Source organism: Schistocerca gregaria, chromosome 1 (genome assembly GCF_023897955.1).
Source record: "Schistocerca gregaria isolate iqSchGreg1 chromosome 1, iqSchGreg1.2, whole genome shotgun sequence".
Taxonomy (NCBI): Eukaryota; Metazoa; Arthropoda; class Insecta; order Orthoptera; family Acrididae; genus Schistocerca; species Schistocerca gregaria.
In genome coordinates this window covers 2,966,686-2,980,539 of record NC_064920.1, presented here as the reverse complement: position 1 = coordinate 2,980,539, position 13,854 = coordinate 2,966,686, and the positions used below count along the sequence as shown (strand labels likewise).

Here is a 13,854-nt window from a genome sequence, read left to right as displayed (position 1 = left end):
TCCTGGGTACTGATTTCTCAGGATGTATGCATCCAAATTGCGCGAAAATGTAATCATGTATTTTAATTTGTTTGTCCATTGAATACCCGTTTATCATCTACATTTCTTCTTGGTGTAGCAGTTTTAATGGCCAATAGTGTAGATTCTTCGAGATGGCTACGACTTGAAAAACAGACGTGCAGCTGCTCATGTGGGAAGTTTACCGACACCCGGCCTCCCCTCGGACCATTCGCGATTAAAGTGTCGGAAATGCGAGCGACCTGCTGACTGGACACGCAGAGTACGCAGAGAAGGCGGGCTGCGGCACTCACCGTCGGTGGCCCAGAGGTACATGTGGCCCTCGAGGTCGGGCACCACCTGGCCGGCCGCCAGCTCGGCGGCGAAGTTCTCGGCGACGGCGCGGCACGGCGCCACCAGCAGCTCGGGCCCGCTGCCGGCTCGCAGCAGCTGCCCGCTCAGCACGCGCCGGAAGCGCAGCCACTCCTCGCCATCCCTGTGGGGCAGACAACAGCTCCACTGTCACCCGGCACTCACAGGGCGTCAGGCACAAATGTCCAAACACCGCGGAAGGTGCTTGCTGGAATATAAATGCCAACGTTAGCCAAGCCTGCCGTCTGCGCTGCTGTATTTGACCGCGAACGACACCTGCGGGATCTCCGCGCACGTTGCAAGTGTCAGTCGCGGTCCGTTCCCGAGGTATCCGTGGCTCTGGACAAATGAAACTACACTGAAGCGCCAAAGAAACTGCCATGGCAATAATACAACAAGCACGCAAATATAGTGTCCAGTTTTCTGATGTTAACAGTGGTACAAATGAAGGTTCGGGTGTGTCTCCACCTGCACTATACAATAAGAGAGTCGCAACAGCAGCACTCACCATCAACCCCAATTCTGCAAACAATCCAACTGCCACGAATAAATCAGCTTCAAACGTCTGATTTCTTTACAAGTGAGTTGTTGTTGTTGTTGTTGTTGTTGTTGTGGTGGTGGTGGTGGTGGTCTTCAGTCCGGAGACTGGTTCGATGCTGCTCTCCATGCTACTCTATCCTGTGCAAGCTTCTTCATCTCCCAGTACTTGCTGCAGCCTACATCCTTCTGAATCTGTGTAGTGTATTCATCTCTTGGTCTCCCTCTACGATTTTTACCCTCCACGCTGCCCTCCAATATTAAACTGGTGATCCCTCGATGTCTCAGAACATGTCCTACCAACCGATCCCTTCTTCTAGTCAAGTTGTGCCACAAGCTCCTCTTCTCCCCAATTCTATTCAAGTGAGTTAACGCGTTAAATATTTGACGTTACGCCTATATAGCTTTAATGGTTGAAGGTACAAAAGGTTTCAAATTATACTTAAACTTTGTTGGAGGTCGCTAAGTACCTCCATCTTCGGTTACTGGATAAAGAGTCTGGGTAATTTACGTGCTTTAAGCCGTATTGGTTCAAAACATATGCACAGCGTCTAACTTTAATGATCGACTTACTTTGTTAAACCTGTGGTGGGCAATTAACCGTCACATTGCAACTCCAAATAAGAGTACGAATTGTGTATTTTAGCCTTGAACTAACAAATACCGAAAGGACCGACTGTACTTTCGTGCAGGAAAAAGCAAGAGAACACGTGCATTGAGTTTATAATAGTGTTACGAGATGTTTCGCACGGTCTGATAGTTGTCTATTCTCCTCCTCCTGCAGCATCAAACCCATACGATTTTTTATCTTTTTGCGGGATATTCAAAGGTAAGTAGTACGCATAGAGTTCTCATACACTTAGGCTTCAAGTTTAAAGATTTTAGCACCCGAAATTCGACGAGGATTCTTTGATGAGTTCAGATGGTGTCAGGCTGCTCTGGCGATAGAAGGGAGCCATTCCGAACGTCCACTGTAAATAAAAGTACGTTTAGGTCAGCCCTATTGGGTGTTAATTTCTGTTCAACATAGGGAAGACGCGCCTTGCCATCATGCGACATCTGTCGAGGGAACTAAAAGGGAAAAAAAGAAACGTTTACTCTATCTCACACTAAGCGACCAACAGTACACACCGTTAATCGATGCATTATTAATGGTTACAATATCTGTGCACGCATAATGTCTGTATCTTCAGATTGCATTACAATCATCCATGCCTTAACGTGTTAAAATGACGATAGCGTATTTCTCTCCCTGTGAGGCAATCACGGAATGTGCAACTCCGTGACGTACAGAAGTTTGGATCTGTGGTATCAAATATCGATATGACCCCACGGGCGTCAAAGTTGACAAGAGAATGGGAAGTTTTCATCAGACGCCGACAGAAGTCGTGTGGGATCCGTGGGACCAATGGTGCAAGCCCGCTGAGTCAAGACACCAGCGGCTTCGTACCAAGAGCGCCCTCTACGACCACGGTGCAGGACGGCCGGCGGCAGCCAGACTCTCCACTCGCACCAGCAGCCCCTTCGCTTCGACACTGACGTTCGTGCTTAGCACAGAGAGCCTCATCGCTGCTGCTGTCCTAATAGTTGCACTTATTTTTTGCTGCTTATTTACAATAAGTGTTTGTGCACTTGGAGACATACAGGTTAAGTCAATCTTCTGTTTGTTGCATTAACTTGTTCGATAATCATTTCTGCTCCCGACCAGCTTACCTAGGACGGCAGTTGCTGCACCACTCTTAAACCCGTTTCTCCCTATCATTGTGTACAAAGCTCCACACAGCAGGATCAGCCCTGGAGGGATGCTCGCATGGCCGAAGTGATTGTGGCGATTGCTCGCGATAAACGGGAAATCTGAGTTTCGAGTCCGCGCAGTGCGAGTCTGTTTCGCAACAGTTAATCGATACGCAAGGGGCCACAGTGTCGAGACAACGGCCCGGCACGACATGCGCCGATAGCAGTTTGCCTCCCCTACAGGGGTTATTGGTTCCCTCGCAAGGCAGGAAACAGCGGCTGAATCTTATGTAAGGCAAATGGTCACCGAAATATTTCTCTGCGAGCTTTGATTCCTTTCATTTTATCGTGATGGTTATTATCCCTGTGTGAGTGGGAATGTGACTTTTCTGGCTCTGTAAGTCATAGTATTTACTTTCAAGTTTCACTTTGTAATTGAGAATGCAAGTGTTCACTCAAGTGTGACTAGGAGGTACAGTGAGGTGTAGACGTATTTTCATGTATTAATATTTCCTAAAGATAAATGATTCATTTTTGACTGACAATTCGAACGCGATTAGTAATAGTGACCCGAACTCCAAAATCACAAGCTGTAAACCTTCTTATTGTAAGACTAGCATAATAGGTATCGTTTCCAAAAATAGTGCAAATGTAGGTAATTATTTACGTGGTATTAAAAATATGTTAGTGTTCAAAAATATTACATGCATATGCAGTGTTGTGTAACAGATGTCCTTTTGATAAAAAAAATAAATAAAATGGCTCTAAGCACTATGGGACTTAACATCTGAGGTCATCAGTCCACTAACTAACATAAGGACAACACACACATACAGGCCCGACGCAGCAGTCCGAGTCTAAAGTGAAGCGCCTAGAACTGCTCGGCCACAGCGGCCGGCTCTCTTTGATCACTATTGCTTGGTTAGCAACAATATATCATCCAATAAACTGTGAATATTTCGTTGGTAATGTGGTTATAACAATCAATATAACATATTTTAAGCAGTATTTATTTACTCTATGCTAAAACAGATAAAATATCTGGAGACGTATTGTGAAAAATTTATCCAGTCCAATGTTCTGTTTTGCACATTATGCAATCTTCTTACCATTTTTACGCATTTCTTAAAAACTGACTTTCCAATAAATCCTTAGATGTCAACAAAGACCTTATCATCAATAAACGATAAAGCTGCTAGGCATCGCTGGGTCTATATAAATAAAATGGATTTCACATGTTCAAGTTTAGGACTAAATATGGCATTCTCTTGAGGCCACAGTGAATTAAAAAACCCAAAGTTTGAAATACAGGATCTTCACTGCTGATGTTCTGTAGGTCCATTGTAACAGAGGAATCATAATCATGGTCTTGTTTTATGTTCTGCTTGAACAGATCTTCCTTTTTCTACACGATTTCGCTTATTTGCGTCCAATTAATTTTGTTTCCTGTGGTGTCATCCTTACAGTTCACATTACTGCTCTCAACAAAACTGTCGGTCTCCGTTAAAGTTACAACACGAGAACCTCTTTTCGTACAAGTTTTCATAACATTTAGATACTCTCTTAGTTCGTGAATGCGTTGCGGAATTTTCAAAGCTCCTTCAACATCACTGAAATTGGCATCATTTGGCATTTATGCGTGCCCAGCATTGAGGAATCTCAGAGAAACTGAGATGAGAGACGAATGATTTTCCATAAAGCCTTCAACTTAAGAGTGTTTTGATGTTTCATTTGCACCCACTGTGTGAATCTGTTCACAAAATTAGCTGAGTGGTGTTTTCCTTTACCTTATTCTCCATAAACTTCTTGAGATGTGAACCTACTTCTTGGGCGCCATCCCCTCCTGCGCCTTCAACTCAAACAAAGCAAAACCCTCTTCCTGTTGTATTAGAGTGGACAAGGTTGCTATGAACCCACAACAGCTTTTTATAGAATGTAGCGCTGTCTGGGATCCCCGGTAATGGCAATGTCTTCTCAAGATCAAACATGATTGTTTAAATGCTTCACTCTCTTCTGCCCTTTGCATAGCTTAGAAAATTATTCTTTTCTTCTCTTTTCCTCTTCAGTTGCATTGCCTTCCAGATCCATGATCTCTATTGTTTCAGATTCACATGAGAAACAACAAAGCAGTGCTTTGTTACTGACAGTGTTGTCAAAAAAATGGCTATAAGCACTATGGGACTTAACTGCTGAGGTCACGAGTCCCCTAGAACTTAGAACTACTTAAACCTAACTAACCTAAGGACATCACACACATCCATGCCCGAGGCAGGATTCGAACCTGCGACCGTAGCAGCAGCGCTGTTCCGGACTGAAGCGCCTGGAACCGCGAAGCCATAGCGGCCGGCTCGAGAGTGTCCCACTTTAGCTGGTATAATGGGTGAGGCTGGCCTTCCAGACTGGTCGGAGTCATGTGTTGAATCGCGACCACGGCAGAACTTGGCGCACCATTTCAGAAAGGTGCTTTTCGACACACATCCTGCCCCATCCACATTCCTAATTCTCCGACGGATGTCTAATGTGTATGGGTGTTTGTTGTAGAAGAATAACAGCACGTTGATCCTGTTTTGATTCATTTGGTTGTTACATCGCCATGGTTCACGTTTCCGAATTTACCGCACGCAATTCGAAAAGACACGAATGCCACAGTGATCTGTTGCGTGCAAAGGAGTCGCGCTACGAAGCATATACGCTGCAGCAACGCTATAAAACGGAAACTTTTTGATAGCGTTTTATGTTTTAGGGCGTGGTTGGCACTTGGATGGGTGACCATCCTGGCCGCCATGCGCTGTTGCCATTTTTCGGGGTGCTCTCAGCCTCTTGATGCCTATTGAGGAGCTACTCGACCGATTAGTAGCGGCTTCGGTCAAGAATACCACCATAACGTCCGGGAAAGCGGTGTGCTGACCCCACGCCCCTCCTATCCGCATCTGCAACTGAGGATGCCGCGGCGGTCGGATGGTCCCGGTAGGCCACTCATGGCCTGAAGACGGAGTGCTTTTTTAATACATTTTAGATCAGGTACAAGATTATAAATGCTTAATACGTCTTTGACGAAATATACTATGTGATCAAAAGTATCCGGACACCCTCAAAAATATACGTTTTTCATATTAGGTGCACTGTGCTGCCACCTGCTGCCAGGTACTCCATATCAGCGACCTCAGTAGTCGTTAGACATCGTGAGAGAGCAAAATGGGGCGCTCAACGGAACTGACGGACTTAGGACGTGGTCAGGTGATCACTTGTGTCATACGTCTGTACGTGAGATTTCCACACTTCTAAACATCCCTAGGTCCACTGTGTCTGATGAGATAGTGAAGTGGAAACTTTAAGGGACACGTACGGCACGTCTGTTGACTCACAGAGACCGCCGGCAGTTGACGAGTGTCGTAACGTGTAATAAGCAGACATCTATCCAGACCATCACACAGGAATTCCGAACTGCATCAGGTTCCACTGGAAGTACTCTGACAGGTAGCCGCGATGTGAGAAAACTTGGATTTCATGGTCTAGAGGCTGCTCATAAGTCTCACATCACACCGGTAACTGCCAAACGAGGGCAGGGTGTGGGTACGAAGAATGCCCTTTGAACGTCACCTGCCAGCGTATGTAGTGCCAACAGTAAAATTCGCTGTTATGGTGTGGACGTGTTTTTCATGGGGAGGGCTCGCACCCCTTGTTGTTTTTGCGTGGCACTATCACAGCACAGGCATATGTAGATGTTTTCAGCACCTTCTTGCTTGCCATTGTTGAAGAGCAATGCGGGAATGGCTATCGCACCTTCCAACACGATCGAGCACCTGCTCAGAATGCACGACCTTTGGTGGAGTGGTTACACGACGATAACATCCCTGTAATGGACTGGCCTGTACAGAGTCCTGACCTGAATCCTACAGAAGGCCTTTGGGATGTTTTGGAACGCCGACTTCTTGCCAGGCCTCACCGACCGACATCGATACCTCCGACTTCGACAAGACGTGGTTCATGCAAGGCGAAGCTCGAGCCCATCGAAGCAGGAGAGTGTTTGATGTCCTGGAGGAGCGCTTTGGGGACCACATTCTGGGCCTGGGGTGCGCAGAGGCCACTGACGTGGGCCACGATTGGCCGCCATGTTCTCCGGATCTGAACACAGGCGACTCCTTTTGTGTGCGGCTATGTTGAGGACAAGGTGTACAGAAAAAAACCCAAAACAACTGCTGAACTGAAAACAGCCATTCAAGAGGTCATTGACAGCATCGATGTTCCGACACTTCAGTGTGTCATGCAGAATTTCGCTATTCTTCTCCGCCACATCATCGCCAAGGTGGCAGGCATGTCGAACACGTAATAACCTAAATCTGAATATCTGTAGTAACGTTCGCATGTTGAATAAAGTGTATGCACGCCGTAGTTTGTAACTAATTTACGTTTTGTTTTCATATAGTTCAATAATGGTTATCCTATAGCTCTGTTTTTCAAGACGACAGCAGCAGAGTTCGCAGGACTGGAAGAACACATGACTGGTTTTTTGGACACTTCCCCGATCTGTTACCTCTCGACTGACCTGCAAAATCAGACTTTATAGAAAGTCTGTGGTGCATGTTCGAACAGTTGGTAACGGTGCGACATCAGCATCCCCGCAATTTGGTGGAATTCCGTGATCAAATCTTCAGCGAGTGGTTTAACCCGGAAGCGTCATATCCGCACAATCTTGTGTACTCGCTTCCTAATGGAATTCTGGCGTTCATCAAATACACGAGCAGAATTACACGGTTTAAATGTTCAGATGTCTCTGAGCACTATGGGACTCAACTGCTGATGTCATTAGTCCCCTAGAACAAACCTAACTAACCTGAGGACAGCACACACACATCCACGCCCAAGGCAGGATTCGAAGTGCGACCGTAGCGGTCGCTCCGTTCCAGACTGTAGCGCACAGAACGAGCTCGGCCACTGCGGCCGGCTTGTTAAATGTTGCTTGTCATCATTTCTCTATGAGTAAGTACCTTACTGTCCGGTGAGCTTATTGGTCTTTTCGTCCTGTCAACCAGTAAAATACCGATCTATGTCCGATTAAGAGACCGAAATTAATAGTTTACTGGTAGTTCAATCGATATTTACCCAGTTTGTATTCTTTCGCATATTTTACGTTCAACATATTCCTCGCCAATTTCCGTGGGCAAATTTTTAGCAGGCGTCGGTTACAGGTTACCGTGATTTTCTTTTCTGTTTCGGCAGTTAGCGCAATGTCGTTAACGAACAGTATGGAGCCAATTTTCTATCTTTGACAAGTCATTCCCACATCGAAATAGCCCTTATATTCCCTCATCATCTCCTGCTTTCTGGACTAAATGGGCACAAATAGATGCCAGAAGAATAATGGATTGAAACAAATAAAAAAAGCTTCTCCAGTTGAACGTATCCGCCTAGAATGAAGCATTGCGAAAGAGAAAAGTGAGGGATCTGAAATAGGAATTGTTAGAAGATGCAGTACTTTCATCAGACTTGACACGCTTCACCAACTCCTTCCACATACTCCCTCAGCCGTCGGCACGCGGGACGAGGCAACTGACGGCGAGGGCGTGGACAGGGCGTCCGGCCTCAGCCTGAGGCTACGGGGCCCGAGATGCTGGCAGTGGTTTCCGCTCTTAGCACTCTCCAGCGGCACTTGTCGGCCACACAGTTTCCTTGCCACGACAGACGCGCTTAAGAAAGCTGCATCTACGTGATACTCTGCTATTCACAATAAAGTGCCTGGCAGAGGTTTCAATAAGCCACCTTCGCCGGCCGGAGTGGCCAAGCGGTTCTAGGCGCCACGTCGCAGGTTCGAATCTTGCCTCGGGCATGGATGTGTGTGACGTCCTTAGGTTGGTTAGGTTTAAGTAGTTCTCAGTTCTAGGGGACTGATGACCTCCGATGTTAACTCCCATAGTGCTCAGAGCCATTTGAATCATTTGAACCACCTCCAAACTGACTGTATACCGTTCCACTCTCGAACGGCACGCGGGAAAAATTAGGACTTAATTTTTTCTGTGCGAGCCCTGATTTCTCGTATTGTATCGTGATGATCATTTCTCCCTATGTATGTGGGTAGCAACAGAATTTTTTCACAATCAGAGGAGAAAACTGGTCATTGAAATTTCATGAGAAGATCCCGTCGCAACGAAAAACGCCTTTGTTTTAATGATTGCAGCTCCAATTCACGTATCATGTCTGTGGCACTATCTCTCCTATTTCGCGATGATACAAAACGTACTGACCTTCGTTTCACTTTTTCGATGTCATCCGTCAGTCTCATCTGATGCGGATCCCACACCACACAGCAATACTCCAGAATAGGGCGGACAAGCCTAGCGTAAGCAGTCTCTTTAGTAGACCTTTTGCACCTTCTAAGTGTTCCGCCAATGAATCGCAGTCTTTGGTTTGCTCTATCCTCAATATTATCACACAATATTAGGTTATTTGTATTGTAATCCCTAAGTATTTAGTTGAATTTACAGCCTTCAGATTTGTGTTACTTATCGCGTAATCCAAATTTTGCGGATTTATTTTAGTACTCATCTGAATAACTTCACTCTTTTCTTTATTCAGGATCATTTGCCATTTTTCGCACCATACAGATATCTTATCTAAATCATTTTGCAATTCGTTTTGATCATCTTATGACTTTACAAGACGATAAAAATATCATCTGCAAACAATCTAAGACTGATACTCAGATTGTCCCCTAAGTCGTTAATACAGATCAGGAACAATAGAGGACCCATAACACTTCCTTGGGGAACGCCGGATATTACTTCTGTTTAACTAGATGACTTCCCGTCTATTACTCCGAACTGTAACCTTTCTGACAGGAAATCACGAATCCAGTCGCACAACTGAGGCGATACTCCTTAGGCACGCAGTTTGGTTAGAAGACGCTTGTGATAAACAGCTAAGTTGAAGGAAAGAGGGAGAAATTGCGAAGAACATTATGGACTTGTGAGGGCTTGAACAGCGAACTGCTGGTACAACAACACTAGATAATGCTGTACAACGATCTGAGATACATACTAGCACAGGTTATTCGTTAACTGAACGGAGTCTTCACCACGTTTTTATTTTAAATATAATATAGTTAATTTATAGCGTTAAATGTCGCTCTGAACAAGCATATTATCCATATTCTGGATGTTGTATTGACTAACAGTACTCTGAAATAACGTGCTTTATCACATAGATTTCGAGATCGAGATTCGTTTCGTAATTTCCTTTGATTGAAAGAGGAGATTCTTTCGAAGTTGCTTGGCAAGATACAAACATCAGCAGGTCCATAACCCCAGAGATAGGTACACATATTTTACATAAAGTTTCGTAATAGCAAAATCTTCGTTGTGTATCTTGTGTTTACTTTCAGATAAAGACTGGTAGTCACGTTAAGATTTCTGGCCACTGGAGTAACGTTTCAGTCGTTGGCCATTGCGGCAAGAATTGCAGCAGACACATTATTTATAATAAATAATATCGACATTTCAGGTAACGCTTCTATTAAATTAATAAGAAAGAGCCGCAATCTTTTAGAAAACAAAAGGTGGAAAGAATTTGGAATGTGGAGGCGAACCTTCTGACTACTTCTTCACAACTCGGAACTCACGACGCTATCAACTGCGCTAAAGCTTCGACGTAGGAACTGCCCTGCCGCGTATTGCATACGCTAAGACGGTAACTACAAATGCCTGTACTTGATGTGTAACATAGGAACTGAAAGAGGTGCTTTCGATAGATCATTGTGACGCAGCACTACATTCGTAGCACACCAGTTCTAACACCGAATACACTACTGGCCATTAAAATTGCTACACCAACAAGACATGCAGATCATAAACAGGTATTCATTGGAGAAATATATTGTAATAGACTGGCATGTGGTTACATTTTCACGCGTTTTAGGTGTATAGATCCAAAGAAATCAGTACCCAGAACAACCACCTCTGACCGTAATAACGGCCATGACACTGCTGGGCATTGAGTCAAACTGAGCTCGGATGGTGTGCTCAGCTTCTAACACGATAGCACAGTTCATTAAGAGTAGTGACTGGCGTTTTGTGACGAGCCAGACGTTTTCAGTTGGTGAGAGACCTGAAGAACGTGCTGGCCAGGGCAGCAGTCGAACATTTTCTGTATCCAGAAAGGCCTGTATCCAGAAATGTAGGGTTTCGTAGGGATCGAATGAGGCGTAGAGCCACGAGTCGTAACACATCTGAAATGTAGCGTCCACTGTTGGAGGTGCTGTCAGTGCGAACAAGAGGTGACCAAGACGTGTAATCAATGGCACCCCATACCATCACGCCGGGTGATACGCCAGTATGGCGATGACGAATACACGCTTTCAATGTGCGTTCACCGCGATGTCGCCGAACGCGGATGCGACAATCATGATGCTGTAAACAGAACCTGGATTCATTCGAAAAAATGACGTTTTGCCGTTCGTGCACCGAAGTTCGTCGTTGAGCACAACATCGCAGGCGCTCCTGTCTGTGATGCAGCGTCAAGGGCAACCGCAGCCATGGTCTCCGAGCTGATAGTCCATGCTGCTGCAAACGTCGTCGAACTGTTCGTGCAGATGGTTGTTGTCTTGCAAACGTCGCCATCTGTTGACTCAGGGATCGATACGTGGCTGGGCGATCCGTTACAGCCATGCGGATCAGATAGCTGTCACCTCGATTGCTGGTGATACGAGGCCGTTGCGATCCAGCACGGCGTTCCGTATTACCCTCCTGAACCCACAGATTCCATATTCTGCTATCAGTCATTGGATCTCGACCAATGAGAGCAGCACTGTCGCGATACGATAAACCGCTGTCGCGATAGGCTACAATCCGATCTTTATCAAAGTCGGTAACGTGATGTTACGCATTTCTCCTCCAAACACGAGAAATCACAACAATGTTTCACCAGGCAACGCCAGTCAGCTGCTGTTTGTGTATGAGAAATCTGCTGAAAAATTTCCTCACGTCAACACGTTGAAGGTGTCGCCACCGGCGCCAACCTTGCGTGAATGCTCTGAAAAGATAATCATTTGCATATCACAACATCTTCTTCCTGTCAGTTAAAATTCGCGCCTGTAGCACGTCATCTTCGTGGTGTAGCAATTTTAATGGCCAGTAGTGTACATCAGCTACAGGAAGCCTTTAACTACCGATATGAAGTTTCCTGTCATTTTTATTACAGCAAAGAGTAGGTAAAACGAAGCGTTTCCGAGAGATCCTCAATTTGCTGATTCTCTGAAAGAGGTTGTATTCATACCACGTATTCTGTGAGAAAGACAGCCCTCCAAATACGATGTTTAACCCTTTCAGACTATGTGGTTCCGTTTGAAGTCACCTAGGATTTACACATTTTGTGGCGTCTGCACAGTATCTATAGCCTCCCTTTGCATCTCCAGTAGCTGCTACCCTTTAGCGGCTGTAGCTTTCACATGTTTCGAATTTTAGCAGTTAGACGAGCAAACGTAGGAGCCATTTTTGTATGCAGTGAACGATTGTCATTGTTTTCAAACTGGTATTGACTTGGTCTCTATAAGGCTGTTTTCCGCGTGAATTAGGCACAGAAATTTGTCGTGCTCCAGTTTATACTATGCGTATTGCGATAATAATTAAAGGTACGTATTTAATTTTCATAGTAGTCGTGTGGTTCCCTTGGAAACAACTGTGGCGCTATAGGCAACATGACAAGCTGTGACATGTTGTTGTATTTCCAGTTTCACAAGATGTACTCTAGCAGAACGAAGGAAGAGGAAATTCCGGCGTCCCTTCTGAAAGAGACTTCTCTCTATGCCGACTTAGATCGACTGTAGCAATGAAACTTGAGATGTGTTACTTGAAGACAGTGATCTCCATTTCCGAACGAAAAAAAAATCATTGTTCCCTTGCATTATTTCAGAGAGTGAGAGCAACAAGCCATTAGCAAAGAAAAAAAGATGACGGATGAAAAACATACAACAGAAACAAAACGTCTACCAATGCATGGCACCTCAAGGCACCATGTACACAGTATCACGAAGAAGGCACCCCACATAAGTAGGTGGAAGTGCGCTCTCCTCTGTGAAGTGGCGCTATGCCTATCTCCAGAAAGCAACTACCAGGTCACTCCTTTTCAAACGATCCCGTACATGCTGAGTTAATTTGTGTAACTGTTGTTTTTCTGTCTCAATGTATGCCTAGTTATCTAATAAAAACAAGAAAATTAAAAAAGTAATTTTTAATATTTCGAGTGTAAAAGGGTTGACACGGTTGCAATAATCTGGCATGCCAGATTCTTTATTTCAAGCTCCACATTGTAGAGGCCGTGGAACTCCACGCTATGGCGTCACCAGCTCCTCTCCCCCGTGCGTTTTAACTAAGGTGACCATCCGTCCCGTTTTTTTTCGGGACCCGATTTTTGTGTGTCTGTCCCGAATTTTTTCAAAGGTAATTCGGGACACCTGTTTGTCCCGAAATTAACAATCATGACCCAATGTGTCCCGAATTAGACATTCATTTCACCTGTATCGGTATATTTTATTATTAGTTTTAGTTATAATGGGAAATTGTTTGAAAGAGGTTATGGCAAATTTTCGAAACCGTTATCAAACTGTTTCTACTGTGCAAACACGGACTGCTAACAACACTGTTCCAGGTCAAAGATGGGTTGAAATGATTTCTCATTTCAGCCAGAATCATGTGCCATTGTCAAATGTATTCAAGCTAGTGGAGGTTCTTTTGTGTCTTCCTTGCACTAATGTTGCTACTGAAAGGGTATTTTCCCACATGAACAATGTATGGACAATTGACAAAAAACAGTTGGCTGTAGAAACCCTGAAAGCAATGTTAGTAAAATATGATGTTAATAAAATATGATGAAACTTGTGTCGAGTTTTTTGCATATGTTGTTGAAAAATAGAGACTTGATAAAGAAAATTCACAGCATTGATAAATACAGTTGCCCTGATCACACTCATTCATCTTAGAAGGTATTAATAAAATGTAAATGTGCTTTTCTTTGTAACAAATTCAATTGATATTTCGTATTTATTACATTTATTTGAAATGTTCTTTTCATATAATTAATAAATGAATAAATATAGCCTATTTTGCAAAATTTTTAATGTGTCCCGGATTTGAGCCTAGGAAATATGTTAATGTCCCGAATTTGAGTCTAGAAAATATGGTCGCCTTAGTTTTAACGTCCCATGAGAGGACAGGTTTGATCACC

The 13,854-nt window shown here is 44.4% G+C and overlaps 1 protein-coding gene across 1 annotated transcript in view; it reads right to left on the bottom strand.

The window, feature by feature from the left end:
* The window catches only part of LOC126320178 (cytochrome P450 315a1, mitochondrial), a 135,060-nt gene that overhangs the window by 48,415 nt on the left and 72,791 nt on the right, over positions 1-13,854 (bottom strand). Inside the window, exon 2 of the mRNA XM_049993763.1 lies at positions 312-493. Within this exon, the coding sequence (XP_049849720.1) occupies positions 312-493 (182 nt within the window). The remainder of the gene's footprint in view (positions 1-311; positions 494-13,854) is intronic.